Source organism: Lytechinus variegatus, chromosome 3 (assembly GCF_018143015.1).
Source record: "Lytechinus variegatus isolate NC3 chromosome 3, Lvar_3.0, whole genome shotgun sequence".
NCBI classification, from domain to species: Eukaryota; Metazoa; Echinodermata; class Echinoidea; order Temnopleuroida; family Toxopneustidae; genus Lytechinus; species Lytechinus variegatus.
The window spans coordinates 41,005,255-41,031,511 of record NC_054742.1 but is presented as its reverse complement, the minus strand read 5'-3'; the positions used below and the strand labels follow the sequence as shown (position 1 = coordinate 41,031,511).

At 35.1% G+C, this 26,257-nt stretch overlaps 1 protein-coding gene across 2 annotated transcripts; it reads right to left on the bottom strand.

Moving 5' to 3' along the window:
• Positions 1 to 270: 270 nt before the first annotated feature.
• LOC121411033 (ATP-binding cassette sub-family C member 9-like) lies at positions 271 to 25,615 on the bottom strand. Of its 2 annotated transcripts, XM_041603498.1 has the most exons (31): positions 24,434 to 25,613; positions 23,677 to 23,937; positions 22,334 to 22,525; positions 21,534 to 21,704; positions 21,131 to 21,286; positions 20,658 to 20,792; positions 19,910 to 20,072; positions 19,385 to 19,425; positions 18,335 to 18,688; positions 17,608 to 17,766; positions 16,830 to 16,917; positions 15,687 to 15,792; positions 14,861 to 14,959; positions 13,906 to 14,071; positions 13,095 to 13,232; positions 11,538 to 11,760; positions 11,032 to 11,240; positions 10,194 to 10,363; positions 9,733 to 9,802; positions 8,708 to 8,865; positions 8,069 to 8,161; positions 7,466 to 7,568; positions 6,736 to 6,849; positions 6,274 to 6,388; positions 5,436 to 5,563; positions 4,772 to 4,847; positions 3,938 to 4,046; positions 2,869 to 2,972; positions 2,372 to 2,505; positions 1,637 to 1,699; positions 271 to 907 (listed from the first exon to the last, which is right to left on the bottom strand). In XM_041603498.1, exons 1-31 carry the CDS (start codon positions 25,055 to 25,057, stop codon positions 770 to 772), a joined length of 4,860 nt encoding a protein of 1,619 aa, XP_041459432.1. In that variant the 5' UTR covers positions 25,058 to 25,613; the 3' UTR covers positions 271 to 769. The 2 variants fall into 2 exon arrangements, with proteins under 2 accessions (XP_041459432.1, XP_041459433.1); XM_041603499.1 differs by lacking the exons at positions 271 to 907; positions 1,637 to 1,699; positions 3,938 to 4,046 and having other exon boundaries at positions 2,414 to 2,505; positions 24,434 to 25,615.
• Between the last annotated feature and the right edge of the window lie 642 nt (positions 25,616 to 26,257).

The window sequence follows — 26,257 nt, the reverse complement described above, 5'->3', positions numbered from 1 at the left end:
ATGTACACAAATATTTCTTTAAAATCTGTATGTGTATTCTTTTATTATTTTATATTTTACCTACTTCATTGAAATTTTGCTGAGTAAATCCAATGTCTAAAATTGTAAATTTACTAAATGGCGCATCATTGTAAAGCTTATCCTCGATCAGATGTTTTTTCTTGTTATTACATTTTAAACAACCAAAGTTGACTTCAATTGCTGTCATTTATTCGGAGTTTATTTTACAATCAAGATTTATGTGTTTAGCGGGGATTTTTGCGGAAGCTCAAAAGATCCTCCCTACACAACTTGCATTTGTGAGAGAATAAGAGGATGTGAGTAGAGAAGATAAAACCGAGCCTCTGATCTCCCCAGTCTGCTTTGCCAGGACATGACGGCAAAGATCCAAGATAATCAAACTTGACTGTCCGTTCAAAGTCAAAAGACGGAGAGACTAATAAGCAACAAGGTGATGCTCTGGATCTAAACAAGTCGACATCGTCAAAACGAGAAGACAACATAGTCCTGGATTCAAGGAACAAGATCCTGGTTCAAGTCATCTCCGTCAAGACAAGAACCTTGAAATCGTTACATCAATATGAACGATGGAAAGACGTTAGGATACCAGATCTCGTCAAGTTGGCCACATGCAGGACAACGAAAAACACATCTCGTGAGTGTATCCAGACCGAAAGTCAACTTCTGAGTTAATTGCGAGGTACATTTATTAATCTCAGAACTTTGCACGATTCCGCTGTTGACGCAAAACGAAGGATTGGCAATCTGTTCATTTTTTACCGACTTGAAGGAGTGATGCAAAAATACTGTTCTTGTTGAGAAGATTTTTAGGAGTGTCAAACTCTGCTACTCTTCCCTCATCTAGAGTCAGGATGTAGTCGGCATTTAGAAGTGTATCGATGCGATGCTGATGGAGGAAATAGGCAAACGTATTATTTTGGTAACCTCGTCAGATCTTTAAAATATGCCTTATTAGTTGTATGAATTTCAAGTCTAACAATAAGAAGACTAATCGATTGTATTGTTGTCTTTAAACAAAAAAAGTTTCAGAGCGCATAATGTTCACGTACTTTATAGCAAGACTGCACATTTTTGCTGGTTCTTCAATCTAGAAGTGTAGATTCTAATCATTAGAGATATCTGTAATGTATATGCCATTTGAATTTATTGAATTTATGATGTTTTATAAAAATGGATTAAAGAATGGAGCCAATCGTGTGCAATCAAATTCGCAACAGTCATGTACACTCATTATTTTTTTTTGCAATAACACGTACCCAAATAAAACAATGTTGATGGAAAAGCATAACGTGTGTAACAAAAGGAAGCAATGGCCTTGGGATGCGCACTCAGAAGGCTCCGACACATATCCTTGCTACACGAGAGTCTTGACGACGTCGCTGGGAAAATTTGAAGGCCTGCCTTTTTTTATTGGTTTGGGATTCTAATATTAATTCTTACCCGTTTAAAAAGCAGAATAATGCACATACTAATGTTCATAATGTTAGTGGCGATGTAGTCACCACGTGAATTAACAATGTTATGAAAAAGCACTAGACCTTCTTGCACGATATTAAATACTGTAAAAATCTTCATCCCCTTTGATTACATATATTTAAAGATATAATAATCTTACTGCTATTGTCAGAACCGTTCTCTCTCTGAAAACTTCCTCGACAACTTCCTGTATTATCATGTCCTATATAAGAAAAAAAAGACCGCGTTTCATTTCAATGACAAAAAATGTATGAAAAGTTAAAATAATCCGTCACCGTGGTTACAGTGGTGTATAAGCAAACACTTATCTATTTTCAGTTCGTAGCTTCGATTGGTGAATATTCCAGTAGAAGCAAAATTAACTGTGAATAGAGAAATTACTGAAACAAGCTGGTAGAGTATAAAAAAGGTTACATCTCAACGAACTTTCAAATGGGAATCTGTAGAAAGCAAATATTTAAAAAAAATCCTCGCCATCAGTAACAAACACCAATTTGTGTAACATTGGAAACAAAAACAACTCTTAGCAACGATTAGTTGCACAAAGTAATCCATCCAAACAATTAAGCACGCAATACAATGAAACAGGAAATTGTATTTGCTACAACTCAAAATGTAGTTAAAATATAATAAAAGAACGAAAAATGCTTGAAAACCTTTTTTCTTCTGACAAAACGTTTCCTTTCAAATATTCTTATGTTTATTGATAACAAGTTAGAATTATATAGTTTCTTATATCGATGCGATAACCCTTTTCATAAAAAAAAATCGTCAGCATTTTAGATGATTTTTTTAAGCATGTACTTAAATATGAGCGATGATTATTTTATTTCCCTACCTAAGATAGTCCAAATGAACATGAAATATTTCTTACCGTTTCTTTATCAATAGAAGCTGTAGCCTCATCCATAACTAGAATATGAGATTTTATCAGAAAAGCTCGTGCTAAACAGAATAGTTGACGCTGCCCAACACTGAAATTCTGACCACCTTCTAACACATCTGAATCTGAGGATTATATAGAATATAACAAAAATTTATAAATATTCATCAAATTTTATTTTGATCCACTCATATGCAATTTAGTCTGTAATACTCCGTAAGTACTTTTAATTGTTGCAACTACAACATACAGTTACTATTGGCTATTTTAATTCGCATCTTTACCGCGGCGGGTTAGACGATTAATCGAGGACAATATCTATGTGAGCCAAGAGTCCAAATAGGAAAAAAAGTACGAGATTAATCGTTATGTAAACTTCTGCATTTGTTACATCGCGAAATAAACATATAAACTGGGTTAAAACTCAATGTACTATTCTGAAACAGTTATCAAGGATTGTTTATTACAATAAAATAAACTTGGCTTACCAAGGCCTTTATCTAGTTGTTCCACCGTGTCTTTCATTTGAGAGATCTCAAGAGAACGCCATAGTTCTTCATCAGTACATGTATTTCTTGGATCCAAGTTAGATCTGTAAATAGCAAGACCGTAAGTGTAACATAAAGAGACAAGTTTAATAATTAGAATTGATTGAAAACTTTTGTACATGGTTTGTCTTTGACTTACAGGAATGGTTATACTTATATAAATTTTGAGGGTATCTTTTATGTTGTATTGGGTGTATCTCGGATCAGTGGCGTAATGAGCCAACAATTTTGAGGGAGCTAGATATTGGGTATCGCGTAAAATTATGAGAAGTCGCAACAATTTCGACATTTTTATTACAAAAATCTAATTTCTCGATAGTTGTTAACATTTTTATTTTTTCTTTATTTTTTTCTTTGATAGTTTGTTAACATAATGTTCAAAAGATAATATCGTATTTCATCCTCTATTTCCTTTTCTTTACTTTTTTTTTATTGTTCATGACTTTGGGGGGGGGGCAAGCGTGCCCACAAGGCCCCATCCCCCATCTGTACGCCAGTGTCTCGGATCCCGCCGGCTGGTTCTGAAATGAGTGAGATCGCTGCAACTCGTTTTCAGTGCGTGTTTTGATCTATCTTAGATCTGTATTATGTAAAGAGTGATAAAACAGCAGTTTGTTTCCAGAGCGTGTCTTTCTCTTATCTACTTAGAACTGTATTCCTTTAAGAGCGAGATGGCCCAGTTCGCTATTAGTGCATCTAAATTAGCTATGTGAAGAGTGAGACCGCCGTCGGTGATCGGTGCGCACATTTCTCAGATCTAAGTTAGATCTGTAAAGAGTGACATCACCCCCCAGATCGTATTAGGGGTATTAAGAGTGTCCCATTAAGATCTAAAGTAAGGCTCATGTCTGTTAAACATGAGATCGCCAAAGTATTAGTTAAGTTATTTTGTATCAATGTTGAAATCGATATAACCTGCGATGTATATCCAAGATCTCATCGCAGCTGATTTTAAGATGTGAAGCTGGTTTAACGGAAATCAATATTCAACTGATGCAATTTGCTTTACCTGATTGTACCAGTGAACATCATGGCTTCTTGAGGTATGATGGATAACCGCTGACGTAATGTTCTCAGAGGAACTGTTGCGATATCAATGCCATCAATTAAGAGACGCCCTTTATACAAGGTCAAAAAAAAAAGTGTCACTCGATATTATCCGATATGGTATTATTCAAAACACGATGTAAGGGAAAGAGGATGGTAAAATTGGGTAAATCGTCCCGTGCATGCTCAGTCCGAAGAAGGTTAAGACTGGACAAGTAAAGATAGATTTTTACCTGATTTTTCTGTTCCCCTCCCTTCCGCCGTGTTTTGGAACGCTCCCTATTAGTTAAAATATGTCCGAAGGGACAGAGTGTCATAAATAGATAGTGTGAAATGTGTATTATAATATGAAAAAAGAATGTTGAGAAGAAGCAGAAAAACAAGGACACAAAGATACATTTCACTATCCATACCTTGTTACGTTTCTCTTGAATCCCTTTGGTTCTCGCCCAGTGCTCCCATTAATTTTTGAAGGAATTTTTTTCAACTACTTCAGTCCGATTTATTATTACTTTCGCATCAAGGTTTTACTTAGGGGATGATTTCATGAGAATAATAAAATGGGAAAAATGTTTCGTCGATAAAATCCTTCGTAAATTCATTGGTTTTACCTGTTTGGAAATATAAATGTGTAATGACCTCATTATGTCAAATCGCAAAAGGAAATGTTTTGTGTATACAATTTTTCTTGAGTCAAAGGCCTACATTGCAGCCGACATTGGTCTTTTGACCACTTTGTGTGAATTATTCGACAGATTAAACTCGAGTAATTTTTGGTAAAACTTGATTATGATACCTTTTATTTGAACGAAGCGGAACAGGGCCAGGGCTAAAGATGACTTTCCACTGCCTGATCTACCACATATTCCAATCTAAATAACATTGAAAAAAAAGAGAAGGGAGTTGATAAAAATATTCCACGATAAATTATGGTCTTTACATAATTAGATTTACATCCACAGAATCAGACATTAAATATTTCAAGAACTTCCTGAACTGCCTGAAATATAATTACAAGGTGTAATGCCCATTTTGTGTCTGATTGGAATCCGATTTGAATTCGTTGCAGGTTGAGGTTTTAGACACAAGTGTAAATAGAGGTTTGTTCCCGGCATTCTTAAACAGGTATAAGGTTACAAATTCAAAGATTTTACTTATATAAACGTATTTGTCGACCATAGACTCCTAGACCTGTAAGACAGGTGCTGACTATTGATAACCTGTTAACCTGTAATTAAACTGTCAAATTAATCAATGAATCATTTATTACTTTATGATAAATACCTGCATCAATTTGTATATTGGGAGGTTCCATTATTTTTCTAATCAATGCGGATGAAACGGTCCATTATTGGTTTCCAACCTTAAAATTGTCAGACAAGAAGAGTTGTGGAGAAAGGGTAGGAAATGAACCAATCATGTCAGTCTAAATAAAGAAAATAAGAAAATAAAACATTGACCTTTTGTCCTGGCTGAATGTTGATATTGACTTCATGAAGTATGGGATCTAGCTCCTTAGCGTATCTTGCGCTGACGTTATCCACAAGGATCTTACCCCTTCTTGGCCAGTTAGAAGGAGGCATCTGACCTGTTAATAATTGTGAACATTTAGAAGCATATGTCATTGTTGTTTTAGTCCACACTAAAAAGAATAGTCTCATGTTAATTGGTTGCTGATGAATTTAATGAAATAATTAATTTATTACTCGTTTTGCCTTTATTTCTTATTCTTTTCTAACACATTTCTTCGCAAATCAATTACTTTATATGTTGTGAAATCAATTACAGGCTCTCCACAAGAGTTTTTATAAGTTAACCAAAGGCTTACCGATCTTTGCTATGGGAGAATGTACTATTGTAGTTTACATTCGTTTTGTTGATTTCTTGGATTCATGTTTCAAGCCATCTACTAGTTCCTGTTAACATGGTTAACAGGCACAAGAATCGCAGTGTAGCCGAAAGAAGTAGAGAAGATATACGCCAATCCTATACATAATCGTATTCTGACGTATGTATTTTCTTATTTTCATTTTAACTTTAAACAGTCTAGTGTCTTTTCCTTTTCTAAAAACAAACTTTATTTATGATAACCACTTTCCACTTAATTGATGGTGGGACTTTAAAGGCCTTTTTTAGAATGCATACAATCGATGCGTGGTGCAGTATAATTATATTAATAAGCAGATATTCTAGCATCCAGCTTGATTTCATGTTTAATACAGACGATATTTATCCACAACATTGAATAATAAAGGGGTAATAATATCATAGTTATTCATGTTTCTTGACTTTTCTTACCCTCGTCGTAACACTCGTTTGGCACTTCAGAATAGAAACGGACCCTTTCCACGGCGTTCATGTGTAGTTCCAACTCGGAACAGTATCTCACCAACGAGTTGAGATACATGGATACCTTACAAAATAACAACAAAATATGACGGCAATGCCAGTCAAATTTCTTTGAACATTTCGAATATTTCGATATTCACAGATATCGTAATTTGACATTATCTTCCCCCATGTTTCCCATAAGACAATCACTCGATGTTGATGCATTCTCATGTTTTTTTAAATCTAATTTCATTTATCAATCATGATCTTTACGAAGAAAAAGATCCCAAAGAAACAATAAGCTATATATATTTGGCTTAAAAGTGGGTATCACTTTCTTCAAGAACCAAAATATAAAAGGTTTAATTTTCGAGCAAATCTGTTCAATCCACATCTATTCCTACAAAGAATCGTTTTAATCACTCTTACCATAAGTGAGTAGGAGATAGCCAAACCAACCCGACTGGCATCAATATCGAAGTAGGATGCACCAAGCAAGGAACAGTATCCGGCAACAAGCACCACGACTGCACCTAAAAAGTCCTGGGAAATTAGATATGTATTATAACGAAAATAATAACATGATAATGTTGAAATGTTAATACAAAATTGATAATGATAATAATTGTAACGATAAAAAATAAAATGATAATAATGATGATGATGATCATGATAGTAATAATAATGATAATAATGATAACATGATTTAATCTAAGGGGGCTGTCATATCACCATTGTAATAATTATGATTACCATTATGGGATAATCATCAATTGGCATAAAGGGTATGGATTTATGCATTACAGGAAGACAGGACAAACCCCATAGAATTTACACGTACACTCTGCATTTGATTCAAGAATGGATAAGATAACAAAAACAAAGCTAAGCAGAAACCGATTAAGAATACAACTACTACATCTCAAATCATCTCTACTGACTAAACTGATATATCTGCTTGTATACCGCTATTCCCAGAAGCACCACGCCCCTTCGTCTACATTGACAATATGCATGTCTCTTTGAACGGTCTTGTAATTAGGAAGTGATGGACTTTCCTTTTAGAACGTTGCTTTTTTTTCTTCTCAATGGTTGCTTTCCATAACATTTACACTGCACATGTTATAAACACCCCTCTTCATTAATGACAGGCTCTTACTAGTCTAATTCCTATCCATCTCTGAGCTGCTATGAGGTAGAGGAATGCCGTGATGTTGGTGTTTATATGCTCTGTTATAGCGAGAGAAAAACGTGCTTCCTCACTGTAAAAGGAAACGGAAAGTTTATGACAAAATATTGACATGGTTTTTATACTTCCTAGTCATAGACATTCACAGATTATTACTTTTCATTTATTTTATGAATTTTTATCTGATATTATTTGAATGGTATAAATACCGCACTTTATAAAATTAGTCTTAGGAATACGCCTTTCACGTGGGGGGGGGGTGGTGGGTCCTGTGAACAAGAACTATAAATGACAATATTTTGAGCACTGAATGGGCCTGCTTGTTAGATAAGAATTTCATCGTTTTCCGCGCCGATTGACAATTTCGAGGGCTCACGATCTAAATCGTAAATTTCTGGGTATGCCACAACTAACTGAAGATCAATTCCACCTTGATAGCAGTGTCTTTTTTCTCATTTTAATTTCCTTTTCACACTCAATCCCTTAGCACGGTATTTAGAGAATTTAAAAGGTTTGTGTGGGCGCGTGTGTGGGTGTTGATGAGTTTGTAACTATGATAAATGAAGAACTCACTTAAATGCTCGTATCGTTGCAAGTCCTCCTAAAGTCTCAGAGAAATGAGCTAAAACTGGTGATCTGCTTATACTCTCTATCCGCTGCAATTCCCTATTTTTTAAAGGAGTTGTATTGAACAAAATATATTTAGAAGGAAACGAGAAATACAACACACGTTTTGAGATTCAACGTTTATTCAAATCTGTAGTACAAATTTCAGTGCATCATATTAAAAATGTATTCTCCACATTCATATTACATATATGGATGCATTAATTCATTTTCTCAATTATAGCTTACCAAAGAATCAATTAAAAAATCTATCAAAATCTAATTCAAGTCAGTTTACATCTTTAATTCTAAAACACATACCATTGCAAGACCTTGTAAATTACTATGATGATCCATCCGTTGCGTATAGTGGCTTATAAAAAAATATTTAAAAGTGTTTACCTATAGGTATTTAAACAGAATACAATACTATATGTCGATTACAATCTAGTTCTGTTTTCGGCTGTCCTTTTTCATGTTTTTTCCCCATTGTGTGTCTATAATGCATTTATGAAAGTATGCCTATTTCTAAAATTGGAGAATGCCTATTTTTTGAAATATAAGAACACACAACTATTCTATCGTTAATCATTGTTTCACATTTACCTGGATGTCCTTATGTAATAGATGAAGATAATGACGAAGATGACTGCGATAGGTACTAATATCCCGAGGAATACAGGATTCACTACGGCGTTGACTACGATCGATGCTAACATATTAACAAAGCTGTTCATCAACATGTTGATTGTTATCAGCAACCTCTGTCAAAATGAAGAAGACATTCTGTTTTACTCACATTAGCGGTAAAAAGTTTCTTAAACATGAATGATCATTGCCAAAAAATATTCGGAAAACAAAACAGCAATGACGTCCTGGGGAGCGTTTCATCAATATTTTCATCCGACAAGTTTTCAGATCTGACATCTTTCCATAATTTTGATTGGTTGAGAGGCACTGTTCCTATGGTAATTGTCGGATAAAATAGGACTTGTCGGATAAAACGTCCGACAAGTCCTTTCATGAAACGCCCCCCTGGACTCGTGACAATCAACATTTTTGCATCTTTATTCGTCAGCTCTGAACATTAAAGGACAAGTCCACTCCAACAAAAACTTGATTTGAATAAAAAGAGAAAAATTCAACAAGCATAACACTGAAAATTTCATCAAAATCGGATGTAAAATAAGAAAGTAAAGACATTTCAAAATTTCGCTTCATTTCACAAAAACAGTTATATGAACGAGCCAGCTACATCGAAATGAGAGAGTCGATGATGTCATTCACTCACTATTTCTTTTGTTTTTTATTGTTTGAAATATTTCGATTTTATCGTCATTGTTATGTGAAATGAAGTTTCATTTCTCCCGAACACGTGGAATTCAATTATTTTAACATTTTGTGCTTCAGGCAAGGAGGTCCCAATCTTCAAATTCGTAAAAATTGAAATATTGTATAATCTCATTTGCAGATTTTGTATCATATAAGTACTCTATCATATATGAGCAATATATACTATACTTAAATTTAAGCGCATAACCTAATGCAGGATGGTTACAATGGCCTTGGCTTAAAAGCTGTGATGCACTCTGCGCTTGATGGAATAAATTCAAGTAATTAAATACATTTACCTGATCAATCAAGCGTGTATCACTTGATAGTCGATTGAGAATTCGACCAACAGGGGTGACATCAAAGAACCTTCAATGAATAGAAAATAACAAAGGAGGTTAGAAGGATAGAAATTAATGATCGTTCAATCTTATTGTAAACAAGAACAATGAAGAATATTATTATAAATACTGATGAGAGAAATATATACATGTATATATATATACATATATATATAATTGTTGAAACAAAAAAAAAACTATGACAAAAAGTCATGGAGTGTTTTTATTTCAACATCAATTTTTGCAACACTGCGGCATAACTTTTTTTTATATTGTATATAATGCCCGTCAAGACGGCGACAATCTGCAGGTTTCGGCGTGCTGTTTGATTATACCTGTATTTTTCTCGTAAAAATGCATATTAGGCTGAACGAAGATGTTAATAAAAGCTATGGATTTCTTGATATGAAACATCCTACCTGACAGGTGACATGAGCAGGTTCTCGAGCATCTCAAAATGGAGCGTCTTTGCAGCAAGCAATATCCCAACATTAACAAGGAAATTGAAGAGGATTTGACTAACAAGGGTACCGACAGACAACCCAGCAAAGCCCTTAACGTAGAAACTTGTTTGGTGAATTTCATTATCCTGTCAAAAAAAAAATACGATAATACAATAAAGCATTTCTATTCGTATGCTGTAAATGACAAAGTAAAAGCTTTCATGAACATGGTAATTACATGGCAAACACAATGGAAAAAATGGCTCACTAAAAACCATATAGGAAGATCGCGTCGGGACATGCATTCGTGTAAAGGTAGGTTATTATCATTATTATTATTATTATTATATTATTATTATATTATTGCTGTGGTTGTTGTTGTTATTATCATTATAATCATCACATTTATTATTATTATCATTACTGCGATTTCCTATATGGCATAAAGCGCTTACATTCAATAAAGTATATGAAATTATATAATCTGAGAACTACAAACTGCGAAATAGATGGGATTTTGATGCTCTCCTTTAAATTGCTAGTGATGGAGGCTGTCTGTAGGTGGCATATGATTCCAGTATTTTGAAAAAATCGCAATGAATACGTTAATAGATATATGAGGCGAAAAGGATCATAAATGCTCTAGCTGGTATATACAGAGTCGGACGGTTACTGAAATACTCTGCAGCCTGTTTATCCTGTGTTTTTTGTAGACAAACAGGACAGTGTAATTTGAATAATAGTGTACTGCTATGACTAACGTAAAATAATTCATGTCAGCATTTCTTAAACGAAGTTGATTTTGCATTCTCACATCATGATGAGTTCCATTGAGTCCAGTTTCAGACCACTTAGAGAGCCAGAAATCGGTGACGATTTGCAGAGCACCGCGCAGAAAAGTACTGCAAAAGATAAGCACACATAATGTATACCCCATGGATGAGACATAATGGATGTAGTTGCTCATAGCAACAGCGCCAGACTCTCGATCCTCCTGCGCAATCAAACGGCCTCGTCTATCCTCTGTGATGATATAAGAAAATGCAAATATATACATACACACACACACACATATATATATATATATATATATATATATATATATATATGGCTTTCTATTTTGCTCAATATAAAAAAAGGTTCTATATTTTTTTTCAAATCTAATCTACTTGTAAAAATTACAATTCTGGTATACGTATCTAACAAGCTAGAATTGGGATTATCGATGCTCGTTACTGACTGGTTATGCTGGTACTCTCGTATTCTTAGGAAAAATGCTTTTTTGCGTCCTTTAATAATGATAAAAGTGAGAGAGTTCACCTATGAAAGATTCAGAGTTACTAAAGACTGACATCTTTCTGGAGCACTGTCTCCGAAGACTCTTCCGTTCCATCTCAGTATCGCTGCCGGAGTTGCGGACATCTTCTGTCTCACTGGCTCGTCTTACCGCCTCCTCCCATTTCACTTCAAGATCTTGGTTAGCTCGCGCAATCTCGTACGGTGAGCCTTGATGTTCTACTCTTCCATTCTCCATGATTATGATCTGAATATGAACGATATACATCTTAAACCATGCCTACATAATTATGATTTCTAGAATGTAACACATCTGAAGAGAAAGTAGGAATGGATCAGATATGATAATGGCTTGTATAAAATAACTTATCAACACTTATCAGCTTATCAGCATATTTTGCAATCCGTGAGTAATTAAATCAATACGATTACCGTATTAGGACCAACACATTTTCCAGAGAAAAATAATGAAGATAACCCATAAATTTTGTAAAGTGTCGTCTGTCAAAAACGTTAAAACAATATCAATGCATTTACAAATTCACGCCCAAAATAGGTTGATTAGTTATTTCATAGCGATGAAAAGTGTGCAACATCAATGTCTGCCTTTGGATAAAAACAAATCATTCAACATCGTTTCAAATTTACACACTATAAGGTTATATCTGACTCAACAAGTTACGTCTTTTCCCAATAGTTGGCTACAAATTAAAAAAAAAATGTTGTCACAATTCACCTTTTTTTAGCTGGTACTTATGCAAGTCCACTCGAACAAAAAGTTGGTTTGATAAAAGGAGGAAAATCCAACAAGCACAACAGTGAAAATTTCATCAAAATCGAATGTAAAATAAGAAAGTTATGACATTTTAAGTTTCGCTTAATTTTACAAAATAGTTATATGCACATCCCGGTTGGTATGCAAATGAGGGAAATGATGACATCACTCAGTCACTATTTCTTTTGTATTTTATCATGTGAAATATGAAATATTCTAATTTTGTCCTCATTGTCCTGTGAAACAAAGTTTTATTTCTCCCTGAACATGTGGAATTACCATTGTTTAACATTTTATGGTTCAGTCAAGTTGGTCCTTATTGTCAAATCTGGAAAAATTGAAATATTGTATGATTGAAACAATAAAAAAACAAAATAAATAGTGAGTGAGGGACATCGTCGATTCTCTTATTTGCATGTGACTAAGTTGTGCATACAACTATTTTGTGAAAAATAAGTGAAACTTTAGTGTCATAACTTTCTTATTTTACATCCGATTTTGATGAAATTTTCAGCATTATGCTTGTCGGATTTTTCTCTATTGTTCGATTCAACATTTTTCTGAGGTGGACTTGACCTTTGACCCTTTGTCATGGACCTGGCCCACTGAACTAGAAATACGTATTTTCTGGCCACAGAGGATTATCTATTGTTACTGGGGGGGGGTGCTGTGACAACGCTCAGCACCCCCAGTAACAATAGACTAATCCTCCGTGGATAGGTCCCTGGAAAAAGGGAAAGGCGTGGACAGAATTGCAACGCCCAGAAAAAGAAGAAGATTTGATGAGTCATCGACCATAGACATACCTTGTCTGCTTGCGGTAGGTATTGGAGTTGATGTGTGACCAGTATAACTGTTTGGTTGCGACGATGTAGGATGCCTTTGATTCCTTTATCGAACAAATCACTTCCAACTTGCATGTCAAGAGCTGATAGTGGATCGTCCTACAGTAAGCATAAGGGACTTGCTGTGAGTATACATCTAGAATTATTCCACCACACTGTCCTACTATGGTAATTTAGAAGAGCTAGAGTAGAGTGTTCCTTGTTTCAGCGCTAAAGTTTATTTTAATATTCAACTACATATTTCAGTTTTTGGTTACTTAGTTTTCTTTTCTTTGACTCACTCTTTTTTTCTAGCGAGTATTCTACATGACACAGCTCACGAGTGTATTGAATCACAGAATTACGAGGGAACCGGTGTGTTGGCTCAGTTGGTAGAGCGTCCGTCTCACAACCGGGAGGTCGGGGGTTCAAACTCCGACCGCGTCAGACCAAAGACGTTAAAAGATGGGAGTTGCTGCTACCCTGTTTGGCGTTCAACGATTAAAGGGATAGAGCCTCGTCGATCTGGCGCTGCACAGCGGCTGCCGGGCCCACGATCAATTGGGCAAAGCAAATTTTTGGAGTATTTCATTTCATGTCTATTTCGAACAATAAATTATGGATTATAGGTTGTTCTGGGCCCTTACCCAAAACATTCGTAGAAGTGCATAATTCAGCCAAGGATTTCATAAAGATGCAAATTGGATGAAGTACGCACTCGATATAATTTCGAGTTGAAATAAAAATAAGAAAAAAAGTTAACTCGTCTAACTTTTCAAAAAGAAAATCATACTAGAATAATGATATCACAGTCAGAATACATGGCTCTTGCGACGCTGACTCTTTGTTTCTGTCCTCCGCTAAGGTTGATACCGTTCTCACCGATCTCTGTCCGATCTTTAGCAGGGAGGACCTCCATGTCTGGCCCAAGGGAGCATGCTTGGATCACCTCCTGGTATCTGATACAAGAAGAGTTTTTTTTTAGTATTTTACAGGACAAAATGTCACAATTTCATTCGTACATTTAACAGGTTATCAGTTCTAATAAAGGTTCATCCAAATCGTATCCGGGTCATGATGTTTGCAAATTCAAAAGATCATCCACAATGGAATACAAAAGTCGATAAAATTTTTAAAGTTGTGACAATAGTACCAGATTTTTTGTTCTTGCCGCTAAATGAGTTTTGAGATGAAATGACGACCATAGAAACTTCTGCTTAAACTAGCATTTATCATTGGGGCAAGGGCAGTGGGTGGTTATTTAACCCCGGGTGCTAAAGTTAGTCCATGGGTTAGTTAGCCCACCGTTTGTGAATAGCGCGGTGGACTAACTTTATACCTGGGTATTAGTTCACCCATGGCTAAATTTAACCCCGGTATAAATTTAGTCCACCTTTGTGAATTCGGCCCTTTAACATGTTTAAGTTTGTGGCAATCAATTCGATTCAGTTGAGATAACAGAAAATATTCCCAATTTAGGGTACCTTTACAAAGGCCTGTCCATGGTTTCTCAACATACAGGAATTTACTTCGACTTTCCTGATCCCCATAATTTTGTTTGAGTACGCATATTTGAGAGAAATGGTTGTAATAAGACAACATGCAGGATTCCCGCGTAATGCACTGACTAAATCTTGCTCAGACTTTTGCTAAGGGGTCGTAAGCCACTTACAATCAGGGTTATAATGTAAAATACAAAGACAATGAATATCTGCTGTTTTAATTGTAAGATTTCCCTGTTGTCTTACCTTAATTTGTCCATCTTTTGGCCAAAAAGGATGTTCTTTCTGACTGTTGTATTAACCAACCAGGCCTTTTGGGGAGCATATGCCATTCGACACTTCTTCCTAAACAAGTAATCGTTGAGAATGTTACTTAGCTAGTTTCATAGAATAAGCACAGTGAGTTGGTATTCCTGAGCATGATAGATAATTAAAAACCTAATGTCATTCTTGTTCTGGTTGCCCTAAGACTAAATACGATTCAATCTTGACAAAGCTTTCAAGTTATTTTTCATTTAGAAAAATACAATGTAGGTTTTAAATATTGGTTAATCAACCGAACCACCGGGCATGTTGGCTCCCTCGCCCCTCATGAACGGGAGGTCGTGGGTTCGATCCCAAGCCGAGTTATACCAAAGGCTCATAAAAATGGGACCTTCTGCCTTCTAGCTAGGCGCTCAGCATTTAGATTGGAGAGGGTAATAATAACATATTATGTCTAGCAGGGCCCGCTGGTAGAGCAGTTTCCTAATTGAAGTGTCTACTTTCTTAAATAATACGTAATAACAAAATCAATACAATGACAACCTCACTCGATGAAAATTTGGAAATAAAGGTTTCACAGGAGCTCCTATTAACTAAATGTAACACCAATAGTAAGTTCATACAACCATGACAACGTGGTCTTTTTTAAGGGATATGTAGACACTGCAAGACGAAAGATTAATATTAATGATCAATGAGTTTTTAATAAATAACCAACTCGAATGAAATGTGAAAAAAATGGTAACCAATGCATGATAGGAAGAATAGTCATCAGTAAATATCTGTGTGCAAAGTAGAAATTACTTACTTATGAATTTGAACCGTTCCACTACATGATGTCATCTCTCCCATCAGTGCACCAAGAAGAGACGATTTCCCGCTTCCGACAGCTCCTACAATAATGGTTAACTTGCCTTTGTATAGCCATGATAAAAAGAAACATATTTGGTGTGATTTATTTATAAAATAAAGAAAAGAGGACTTACATGCATTTGCAAAAATCAAATCGGAATATTCTTGTATTTAAAAATTGTAAGAGGAGAAGTTCTTCCTGGCGTCGAGTTGATTTGTGTAGAAATAGATAAATTGGAACAATGTGATGAAAAATCAGTCAAATCGTAGCAGAGTTATAAATTTCAATTAGTTTTTTTGTATGGTGACGTTACATGCGAACAAATCACCCATCCATTATAAAATTTCGGAAAAGTCGCAAAAGATTTGCTAGTACGACCGATGTACTATCACATGCATTATTTTCATACAAGGTTCAATGATAAAATTATTTCGCATAACATAAATCATTGAAAATCAAAATATGAGTTGATGGAATTAATGTTCACTGACTTATAAAACATGACAGGTATGGCAGTTGCTTACTAGTGACGTCGCAAATAAAGATACAAGAAACGTATAACAGTGTTACGGCTATTTCGTCAAACCTTCAGTGATTTTTTTTCTATATATACATATTTTGGTGCTTTTGTCAAACTCAACCTGAAGTCGGTATGGGCAATTTTACTTTTTTCACTATTATCCATGCAGGGAAACGTGAAAAGGTAGTACCAATTAATCATAGATGAACTCAACTATAAACATGCAGCAAATTGCTTTCATTACATTGTTGGATTAAAACTAAATGCTAATTGAAAGTTTTTATTACACTTGTCAATCATCTAACAAAGTTGTTGTTATAGTCTTTCAGATATAAATTATTCTTTATTAATATACTATTTGAAAGTCACTCTGAAAGAATTGTTAGACAATCTTACTCATCACATACTCCCTTTTTAATTTATCAAACTTTTGTATCGCGCAACGGCACTAGCATTGCACCTACTTGATCAGTGATTATATAGCGAATTTATATTATGAATCCAGCATCAATTTTTTCACAACTACGCTCAATTAAAAAAAAATAGTTTGCAATCATTACAATTGTGTCAATGCTTACCAGATGGGATTGTAATATCCACATTACTAACATCATGGACGTCTGAGCTACTAGACGTTACATCCCAAACAAAGCTTCCGTTTGTTATCTGTTTCGAAACAAATGAGGGTAGAAATGTCAGGAAATACAACATTTGTGTCTTTCTGCAACATTTGAATGATTTACGGTATATTGTAGATACAAAAAACACACATAGATACACATGCTGCTATCACGCCCTTCATACCACACACTCACCCGCACGTTCTTATCACCTCACGCACATACACTCTTGACTTACACACATCCTTAGAAGTGTACTCACTCCACACACCCATTTACTGCACACACTATCCAGGCACTTAAAGCCATAAGCACATGACTACACCAGTCACCAGTCATCATTATCGTTATTACTTACATTGCGCTTTTTCCATAAGGCCAACAAATAATTACAGTGAAACAATTAAAAGGAATTATATAATGCGAAAAAATAACTACGAAAGAGATTGATTTAAATGCCTATCTAACCATTGCAAATGATTCGTAGAAATTTTTAAAAAGCATTGCACAAAGAGCAACCATTTTCAACAATGATATTGTCTTTGCTGTGTTCATTAAATTTTAACTGTCGCTTTGCTCTGTAATTATGCAATACTTTGTCTTCCTTTTGGTCAGTTTGGGACTAATTTGGATTACATTTTAATCTATCATCATAACTGTTGTTGAATGTGCCGTTGTGGTATTTCCAATCATTATCAAATGAATGCCTTTCAAAATAAAATAAAACAAATCTTACTCTTAAAGCAGTGTCATCTGGTAAATCCTGTTGAAGGGGGTCCCTCTGGAGACCGTCTACACAGTCCCCATTGGTCAAAACTTTTTGACCACTCTGGTTGTGTGTTGTAGTAGCCATCTCCTGTCGGACTACATTTCTTTGTTCCATCTCCTCAAGAGTCTGAAAATATTGTTTTTTAAAAAGAAGAGATATAGATTCCAACGTCAATATCGTCGATGATGATCAGAAACTTCACAGAGACAAGACTTATGATATAAACCACAGAACTTTAGAAACAGTATATTCATGACGACAAATTGAAATTTGATAAGATATAACGATAAAGATGAAACTTGTTATCTCTTGAATAATTAACTTTCATGTTATGTGATTGAGATATGATGATCACTCCATTTTCTCTAACTAAAAAATATACAATTGGAAAGACAGATGCAAGTTAATATACATCAATTGTGACAGGCCATCTTTTTTAAACAATGACAAAGCAGCTGGCTTGACGACATATGCACAAAAAGGATCAAACATAATTGGTCACTCTCCCAAAATCTGCCTGCTTTTAATGTTCAACACCCTGGCTATAAAATGTATGCCTTAAGCATTTAACATGTATCAATTTGATTGTTTAGTGTTGATCCATGATCTCAATAACTTAGTTTCAAATTGTCATTATTTAATCGTTATATAAAACTTGTCATTCGCTTTGAAATGTTTTTAACATTATTCCTACCAGAAAGACATCATCTTCTGAAGCCAAATCTTCATCTGCCTCAAGCACAGACCAGAGGGGTGTCGACTTTACAACTCTTTCATCACTCCGACATCGCCCAAGTATGTCATCATCCCCTCTCCTCCCGGATGGTTGGTTCGAACCCTGAACCTTCCTGTCATCGATCGGCTGAACCTCTGGACTCCCAAGAAACTCTACCAAACGCTTTACACTGACATTCATTGTAACAGCAAGGTTGAGTACATATGGAAGAAGAAAGAGTGGTTCGGTGATGAGTTTGAACAAGGCAAGACTGGAGAAAGCTCTGTCCGGGGTTAGTGGGGTAGAGTTAAAAGGTGTGTAGACAGCAAATGCCTGTAAAAAATCATTGTTACTTAATAATGTATAATATTTACTCAGAGTCATAAATCAACGAAAATTACAAAGAGAAAAAGTTATTACGTTTCAAATGATGATTAAGTGTGACTCCAACACGCACGTAACTCCCAGTTACGCGCAGTATGAAAATCACTACTGTCGTCGGGGGCGCGAAAGCAAATAGCCCAAAAATTGATTCTGAGAAAGTACATGACTAAATTAATAAAACCTAAGTTGACAGTTGTACAGATATGTAGACATTTAAACTATTTTTTATATTGGCAGATGATTTGACACAATATATGAATTAACACTGTTGATATTTTACTTTTAGGTCTCATAGCAGCGGGTGGAATCGTATAGGTGACCTCGATCGATATGGCAACCACAGACATACAATACTATTATCATCCTTAACGGTGTAGGAAGTTATATGAACAGAAATTGGCAAGGTAATGTTTTATACAGAGATGGTTACTCGGTGGGGGTGGGTGCTTTTATTCTGAATCAACTAGTCACAATGAGAATGGTTAAAAATCATCTACTGATTTCCTTCCTATCTTCGCCACGATTTCCCAGTTTTAGCTAAATCATATATTAATTATTGAATGGAAAATATCGGTTAGATTAAATATCTCTCAACAAGTCAGCACAATACTCAAAAAGGAAATATGGTGACGATCTAATACTTACAATTAAAGTAACAATAATTGGAGTTCCAGAATTTATTGAAACTGCATGGAAGAAAAAAGATAAAAGAACACCTAAACTCTCCCTTTAAAACTAAAACAATAACCCTCCAGAAAAAATATGACGAGGAAAACAAATTATCTTGTTTCTGTTTATTGTTAAAGGTCCAATCCAGTTTGTATCAACTTTCTTTTATTTCCCTTTCATAATTATTTGCTTGATCGCTTTACTAACATAAACTTTCATCATTTCATTTTAAATTGTAATTATTCCCATACCTCTATCTTTAACTCTTTTAGAAAATATGTAAAGGGGAACTCTAAGAAATCAGAAAAAAAAATTATATCAAATTCTTCACATTTTCCCCAGCCTTTCCTCAGATGCTTTTTGAGGGACATTCAAAGGAGGACTCCATAAAATCAGATATATTCTTCATATACTGAATGAATAAAATCTTGAGAAACCAAGGAACCAAAGTTTACTATTATAAATAAAATCCTAAATATTATGAACTGCTACTGTACTCACATGTTACAGCAAAAAGGATGTATATTTTTAGAAGCTGATATATTTCAGAATTCCTTATAGTCTTTACTCTCTCGTAAAATATATCTTCCCATCCGTATATTTTTAGAAGCCGAATTCCTTGAAGCATTTCATTTGACGCACTCAGTCTTTTATCTGATGTTTTCTGTGATAAAATGACAAGTATTGAAAGAATGCATCAACCATGAATTAGAAATGGCCATTTGCTTTCATTCCATTTCAAAAGGAAATGTCGAAAGTTCAAAACCAAGCTAGTTGCGATCGTAACAAGGCTATTGCTGAATTGACAAAGTTTATCTTCAAATAATTTGAATTGGTGTTATTGACATTTATGATTTTATCAAAGCAAAATAAAAATCACTCGAAACAGTTCTCAACAATAACGAAAAGGGTAGTATTTTATATTTATTTGGACAATTATTCAATATAAATCAAATATAAAGAAATATAAAGTATAAATAAAGTATATCGGGCAAAAAGGTAAATTCGTTTCGAAATTTGTTAAAAGTTCTTAGGTTCAAACCCCTCATGGACTTAGAAACCCTTACCTACACTGACACCGGGACACGTAAACGTTGTGCGGACTACATAATTTGAACAGAATTATTGTCTACAATATATTTATTATTTTGGAAAGATATATCATTAATGTGATTGTCGAAATTCGCAAATAATATCACATATGCAAATTATATAGCAAATGTATGTCATTTTTTTTTACTGCACTCACCAAAACTGATTTTGTCATCTTAGCCATCGTTGTCGCTACAATCATTTGAAGAGGTATTACGACTAGGAAGACAGAGGCAGCTATAATGGCGGCCATACCGAGTTTTTGGTAGAGGAGATACAACGCAACAGATATCTACAGGAAGAACAATAATTCCAGTGGAATTTCAAACGTATGCGCGATCGGGAATTTTAAAGTATATGTAGAAGGAGCTAAGAATCCTTAAAATCTAACATTTTTTGTTACATTTTTTTATTGTAAAGTATATAGTCTTGCTTATTTCTTTTTCAAAAGGGAGCAACGTCGTCGGATACATTTTTAGGTCGTTTAATTTACCTCTTTCTTGCTAGGAATCACAATCGTTTGATTGAAAGTTCATATATCAGAACTTTCAAACTCAAAGCACGGTCTACGTCTACACACCGAAAGTTGATTGATATGAAAATATTGAAAACAACAGTCATATATCTCACCTTAACAGGTATTGCCCAAATTTCGTTGACATTGAGGAAGAAAAACAAGACGTTGCTAGCATCTGCGGACATGTGATTCGTCACCTGACCCATTGACATCTTACCACCTGACATCGTCGCAGTGGATAGACGAAGTGATTTGTTGTATACCAGCATCTGTAATACGAATTGCTAGTACAGGTTATCGATTTCAAAGTGAATTATGAGCTTTGCAACAACAACGAAAAGTTATAATCTGAAAACAGATCTGATCGGAGATCAAACATTTTTTTGGTATCTATTTTGAAGACAAGCACAATGATCAGTCCATACTATCACAAAATTATTTTAGGGACCAACGCGTTGTGCATAATATCTGCATTTACAGATATTGAGAAATTTTTTTTAAAAAAAAGGTTTATACCTGGATCGCAGACTTTGCATGAAGACCTTCGACATTCACCCAATAGTAATATGTCTGATTGCAAATGTGTTGTACGATAGATGAAGCAAACACAATGAAGACTAAAACGAATCCGTTCGAGAAAAATTCGGCCGTTGTGACGTCATGAGGCAGTGGTTTATCCAAAGCAGTCTGTGGAACAATATAACAAAACAAGAGATGAATTTATGAATTAAGGTAGTACCAGAGAGAATATCACAATCAATCTGAAATCTCGTTGCATTCTGTTTGGAGGACAGTTTGTGTAACCCTTTACTATTTCGATTAAAAATCCCTCTCCTTTCTTTTATTTCCACAATTTTGTCTGCCACTGTAATTTATCCTTCGCTTTTTACTTTTACTTTTTTATTTGAAAGTTACCTTAAAATTAACTTCAAGGTCATTTTATCTTTTTTTATATTTTCTTTATGATGCTACACCAAGTACATACGTGGCCGAGGCACATTCACGTCATATACACACACACACACACACATATATATATATATATATATATATATGTATGTGCGGGTGTGTGTAGTATGCGTGTGTGGGTGAGTGAGGTTGTGTGTGTGTGAATGTGTGTATGTGTATGTATATATATATGAATAACATCTGTCGAAAAATCCATTTATCTATATCTCTCTTCGAAAGTCAGCCCTTTTCAGGCTTGTAATATTATTCATTAATAGTTATAAAAAATAATTGTCTCGTATTGCCTGTACTATAAACATATTGTTCCCAAGTCAATTGTATACAAAATATGAAGAAAAAATGATCACCCTTTCCTTGTGCCTATCCCCCTTCAACGTTCTTGTGACATAAAGTGTAATGCCACCTAAGGCATAGGGTCCGACGTAGCTCAACAGATCGGCGATGAGTTTCAAGAGACCTGCAGCTCCAAGTCGCTTCCAATGGGCCCTGAAGATCGTCCTCATCAGGCTTGGGCGTCTGTCCGACCCCATTATCCTTTTCTGGAAAAACGAATGACGATCACTTATTAAATATCGAGATTTAGAGATGGAGTATGGTCAGGATGAAAGAGAGAGTGAAAGAAGAGAAAGAAGGAGACAAAAAGTGAAGAAGTAGAAGAAGAAAAAGAAGTAGGAGAAGAAGAAGAAAGAGAAGGAGAATAAGAAGAAGAAGAAAGGGAAGACGAAAAAGGGAAAGAAGAAAAAGAAGAAGAAAAGAAGAAGAAGGGAAGAAGAAGAAGAGAAGAAGAAGGAGGAGAATGAGAATAAGAAGGAGAAGAAGATAAATGTCAAACCATTAAGAGATTCTTTGTGGGCAGAAGCCCATCAAACTTCTTCCTTTAAGACATCAATAACACACAATACAAAAAGGCCTAAAGCAAATTCTTGTAAGGACAATGCTGAAACCGTATGTACAAATAATCAAAAGTAAAATCAGGAAATATCGTCAGTCAGAGGAAAGTTAATTGTCGAAAATGTTAGCGTTTCATCAGAAAGCTAGTCATTTAGTGGAGTCCTGCTTCCTGAGAGAACCTAAGAACTACAGTTTACATTTCCGTCTATTAGTGGGGTCATTTTCAGAACTCTTTTTCATGTTTAATAGTATACAGAGTGCAGCCCCCCCCTAAATGATAATGACACTCTAGATGGATATAATATTAAATTTACATTATATTGTTTATGTCTTTATACCCGTAAACTACAATTAATTTGCTACAATCGGATGAAATTTTATGTAATATGGTCCAATAACACAAGATATGAGCATTTTTTTCATTACACATCATAAAACCTCTCCATCCAAGTTTTACAGAGAATGTGTAATCAAGTTTAGCTAACAAGATTTGTTTTCTATTCAAGTGGTGCAAAATACGGTATATCTGTACATGTTCACATCCGGGCGCAAATCTGCTAGGATTTTCGTTTGTTCAGGACTTGGGGATGACCTATTCTAAAATCTGAATCTAAAAAAGGAAATTAAATAAAGAATAAATGAAGACCTAATTCGACACGCTGTATATATTCAATACTATCCACTTAACTACTCCAGCAAATAAAAATTTTTAAAGGTCGACCGTCTCCTCCATATCACATATTCGAACCTCTACTCCATATTTCAATTACGGGTTACGTTCAGCATAGAAAATACTCACTTTTTCATCATCATAGATCATTTTAAATCTTTTATATATGTATTCAATAGTATGGTTGACGGGAATAGTTCCTAGTCTTTCATAATTGATGGGCCTCTTGAAGCCAATAGAAAAGAGAAAGTTGAGCCACCAAAACAACAGTTGAGATGGAAGGTTTGAGTAGTTTTCACGGTAGAACATCCTTCTTTTAGCCCAAGGCTCCTTTGGTAAGAATTGCATCCCATTGTCGGCAGCCTGTCGTTTCGAACGCCCGCAGAATACCTATGATATGAGTATTGTATTTGTCAAATAATTTCATGAAATGCTCTGGTGACGCAGGGATGATTTTAAAATCAAGGCTTATTTTCCCGAAAACTTTTCTTTTCTTCTCCTTTTTGAAGTCTATAAAAATATTAAGTCTGCCTATCATCATTAGTTGCATGCAATACTGATTATTATCAAATCTATAGGCCTAATGAAAAAAAAATGGGATTAGAATGCAGAACTAACAATTTTCAATCATATATATTTTTATTCAAATATATTTAAAATGCAGACATCATTATGTGGTATTGCTGACTCTTGACCCTTAATTAGATGTCTGTATATTGTACTGCACTTAACCCATGGGAGATAAATGTAACCAAGTAAACGTAAGAATGGTGCATTACTGTGAGTTCTTTGAGACATAGAACAATCATTATAAAGTATGCTTTAGGGGCTATGCTAGCATGTGTAACCCTTATTATTCAATAAAAACACGTGTAAAACTACTTACGATTTTATGTAAACTAAGCGCCTCAACGAGGACAAGAAGGGTGTAGCATAGCGACAAAAGGGTTAGCACTACTATATTCATTGAAATCGTTCTTTGAACTTCTAATGACATATGTACTTTGATATCAAAGTAAAGTACAATAAAGACTGTTACGAGTGACGAAGTCCAGTAACACAACAGCGTCCAGAACATTTGCTTAAATCGCCACACTTCTGCAAAGTTTACACTTATCATGGCCATGACAGTTCCCGATATCGTAAATATTCCCGGCAGGTAGAAATGTGGTTGTGCATTGAGAAAATCACTAGCACGGTAGATACATTCTGTTAATAATCCTTCTGCAAATGATGCAGCACCAATGAGAATGACAAAGAAGGCTAGAATCCATCTCAAGCTGTGTCCAGGATACCTCAAATAAATATCTGGAGATGGGATTTTCTGAATGTGTCGCCAGTATTGTAGTATCGTAAGTTGGAGAAGTATGATGACGATGAAAACGGCGTGGAGGAAAATAATCATGGTGTCGGTGATACATCGATCAATCTGAATCGTGCCATTTGTCTTGGAATGTATCAAAGTCTTGTTGATACTGCAGAGCCATGTTGAAAAATCATAACTCGACATGATGTAGGCAAAATACCACCTTTTCCGATCCAAATGCTCAGTGGAAATACTTATCAGTTACCATGCACGTTCCACTGGAAACCGAATGAATGAATGTCCCAGGCGAGTGCGTTATAAATACGTTTGGAATAGCTATATAAATAAGATATTGATCAGGCAGCATCAAAAGTTTTCATTCGTTCGAAAGGACTCATGAAATAAAACCTTCTGGGTCATTCCTTTGTTGTACACCGCGAAGCTTTATTACCATTACCCAATCAATAAACCATTGTAGGGATCAATGATAGAAAATATTTATGCCCGTAAGGGTGTGCTCATGTGCTTAATATCAGTACCAGATGAATCAAAGTCAAGTCTGCGTTTACGTACAAGGGTCAAGGTCCAAACCCGGGTTTGACATTGCAAGACCGAGGATAATAACAAAATCGAAGCACTCTTTGCACGCTGATCTAAAAGTTTCGGTTTTGAGTTTTCTGTATCGGTGGAGAAATATGATATTAGATCAAAAGAAATGGAAGTTTGCGCTTGAAGAGTGCTTCTGCTGCTACTGCCGCTGCTGCTGCACTCTTCCTCACTTTTTTCTTCAAAAGCAATAAAAGTGTAAGGTAAACATCATAATGATTACGGCAGCTGTCGCAGCACACTGAGCCAAGTGAACGTGTCAAACAAGGGAACCTTCTTGCACTGCTAAAACTTTTTAATGTGATAAGCTCTTAGAAATAGATAAAAACAGGATGAGGAATACATGTACCCTAGCTTGGCATAAAAAGAATAAAAGTGACTGTCATTTATTTTCTCCCCGAAATAGGAATTTACGAAAACATTTATAGGCTGTATATTCCTTTTTTTACATAATTTTATTGATGAAAATTCAAGAAATATTGCACTAATGATGGAAATTCAAGTGCGAAAATTATAAATATTCTTTCTGTGCATGGACTTAGATAAAAGTTATTTTTTTCTGATAACTGTGTTCCGATCATTCGTTTATATCTCATGTACTCTGTCTACTTTTGTCTTAAAGTTCCCTCCTTTCTTTTCTAATTCTTCCATCTTGTTCCCACTCTCTCCCCCCCCCCCCTTCTTCTTCAGTTCCTCTATAATATTACACATCTTATAATCAAACCTTTTCTTTAAAAAAATGAAGTCTGAAGTACGTGTTGGGTTGTTTCATAAAATCACTGTTAAATATTCCCTTAC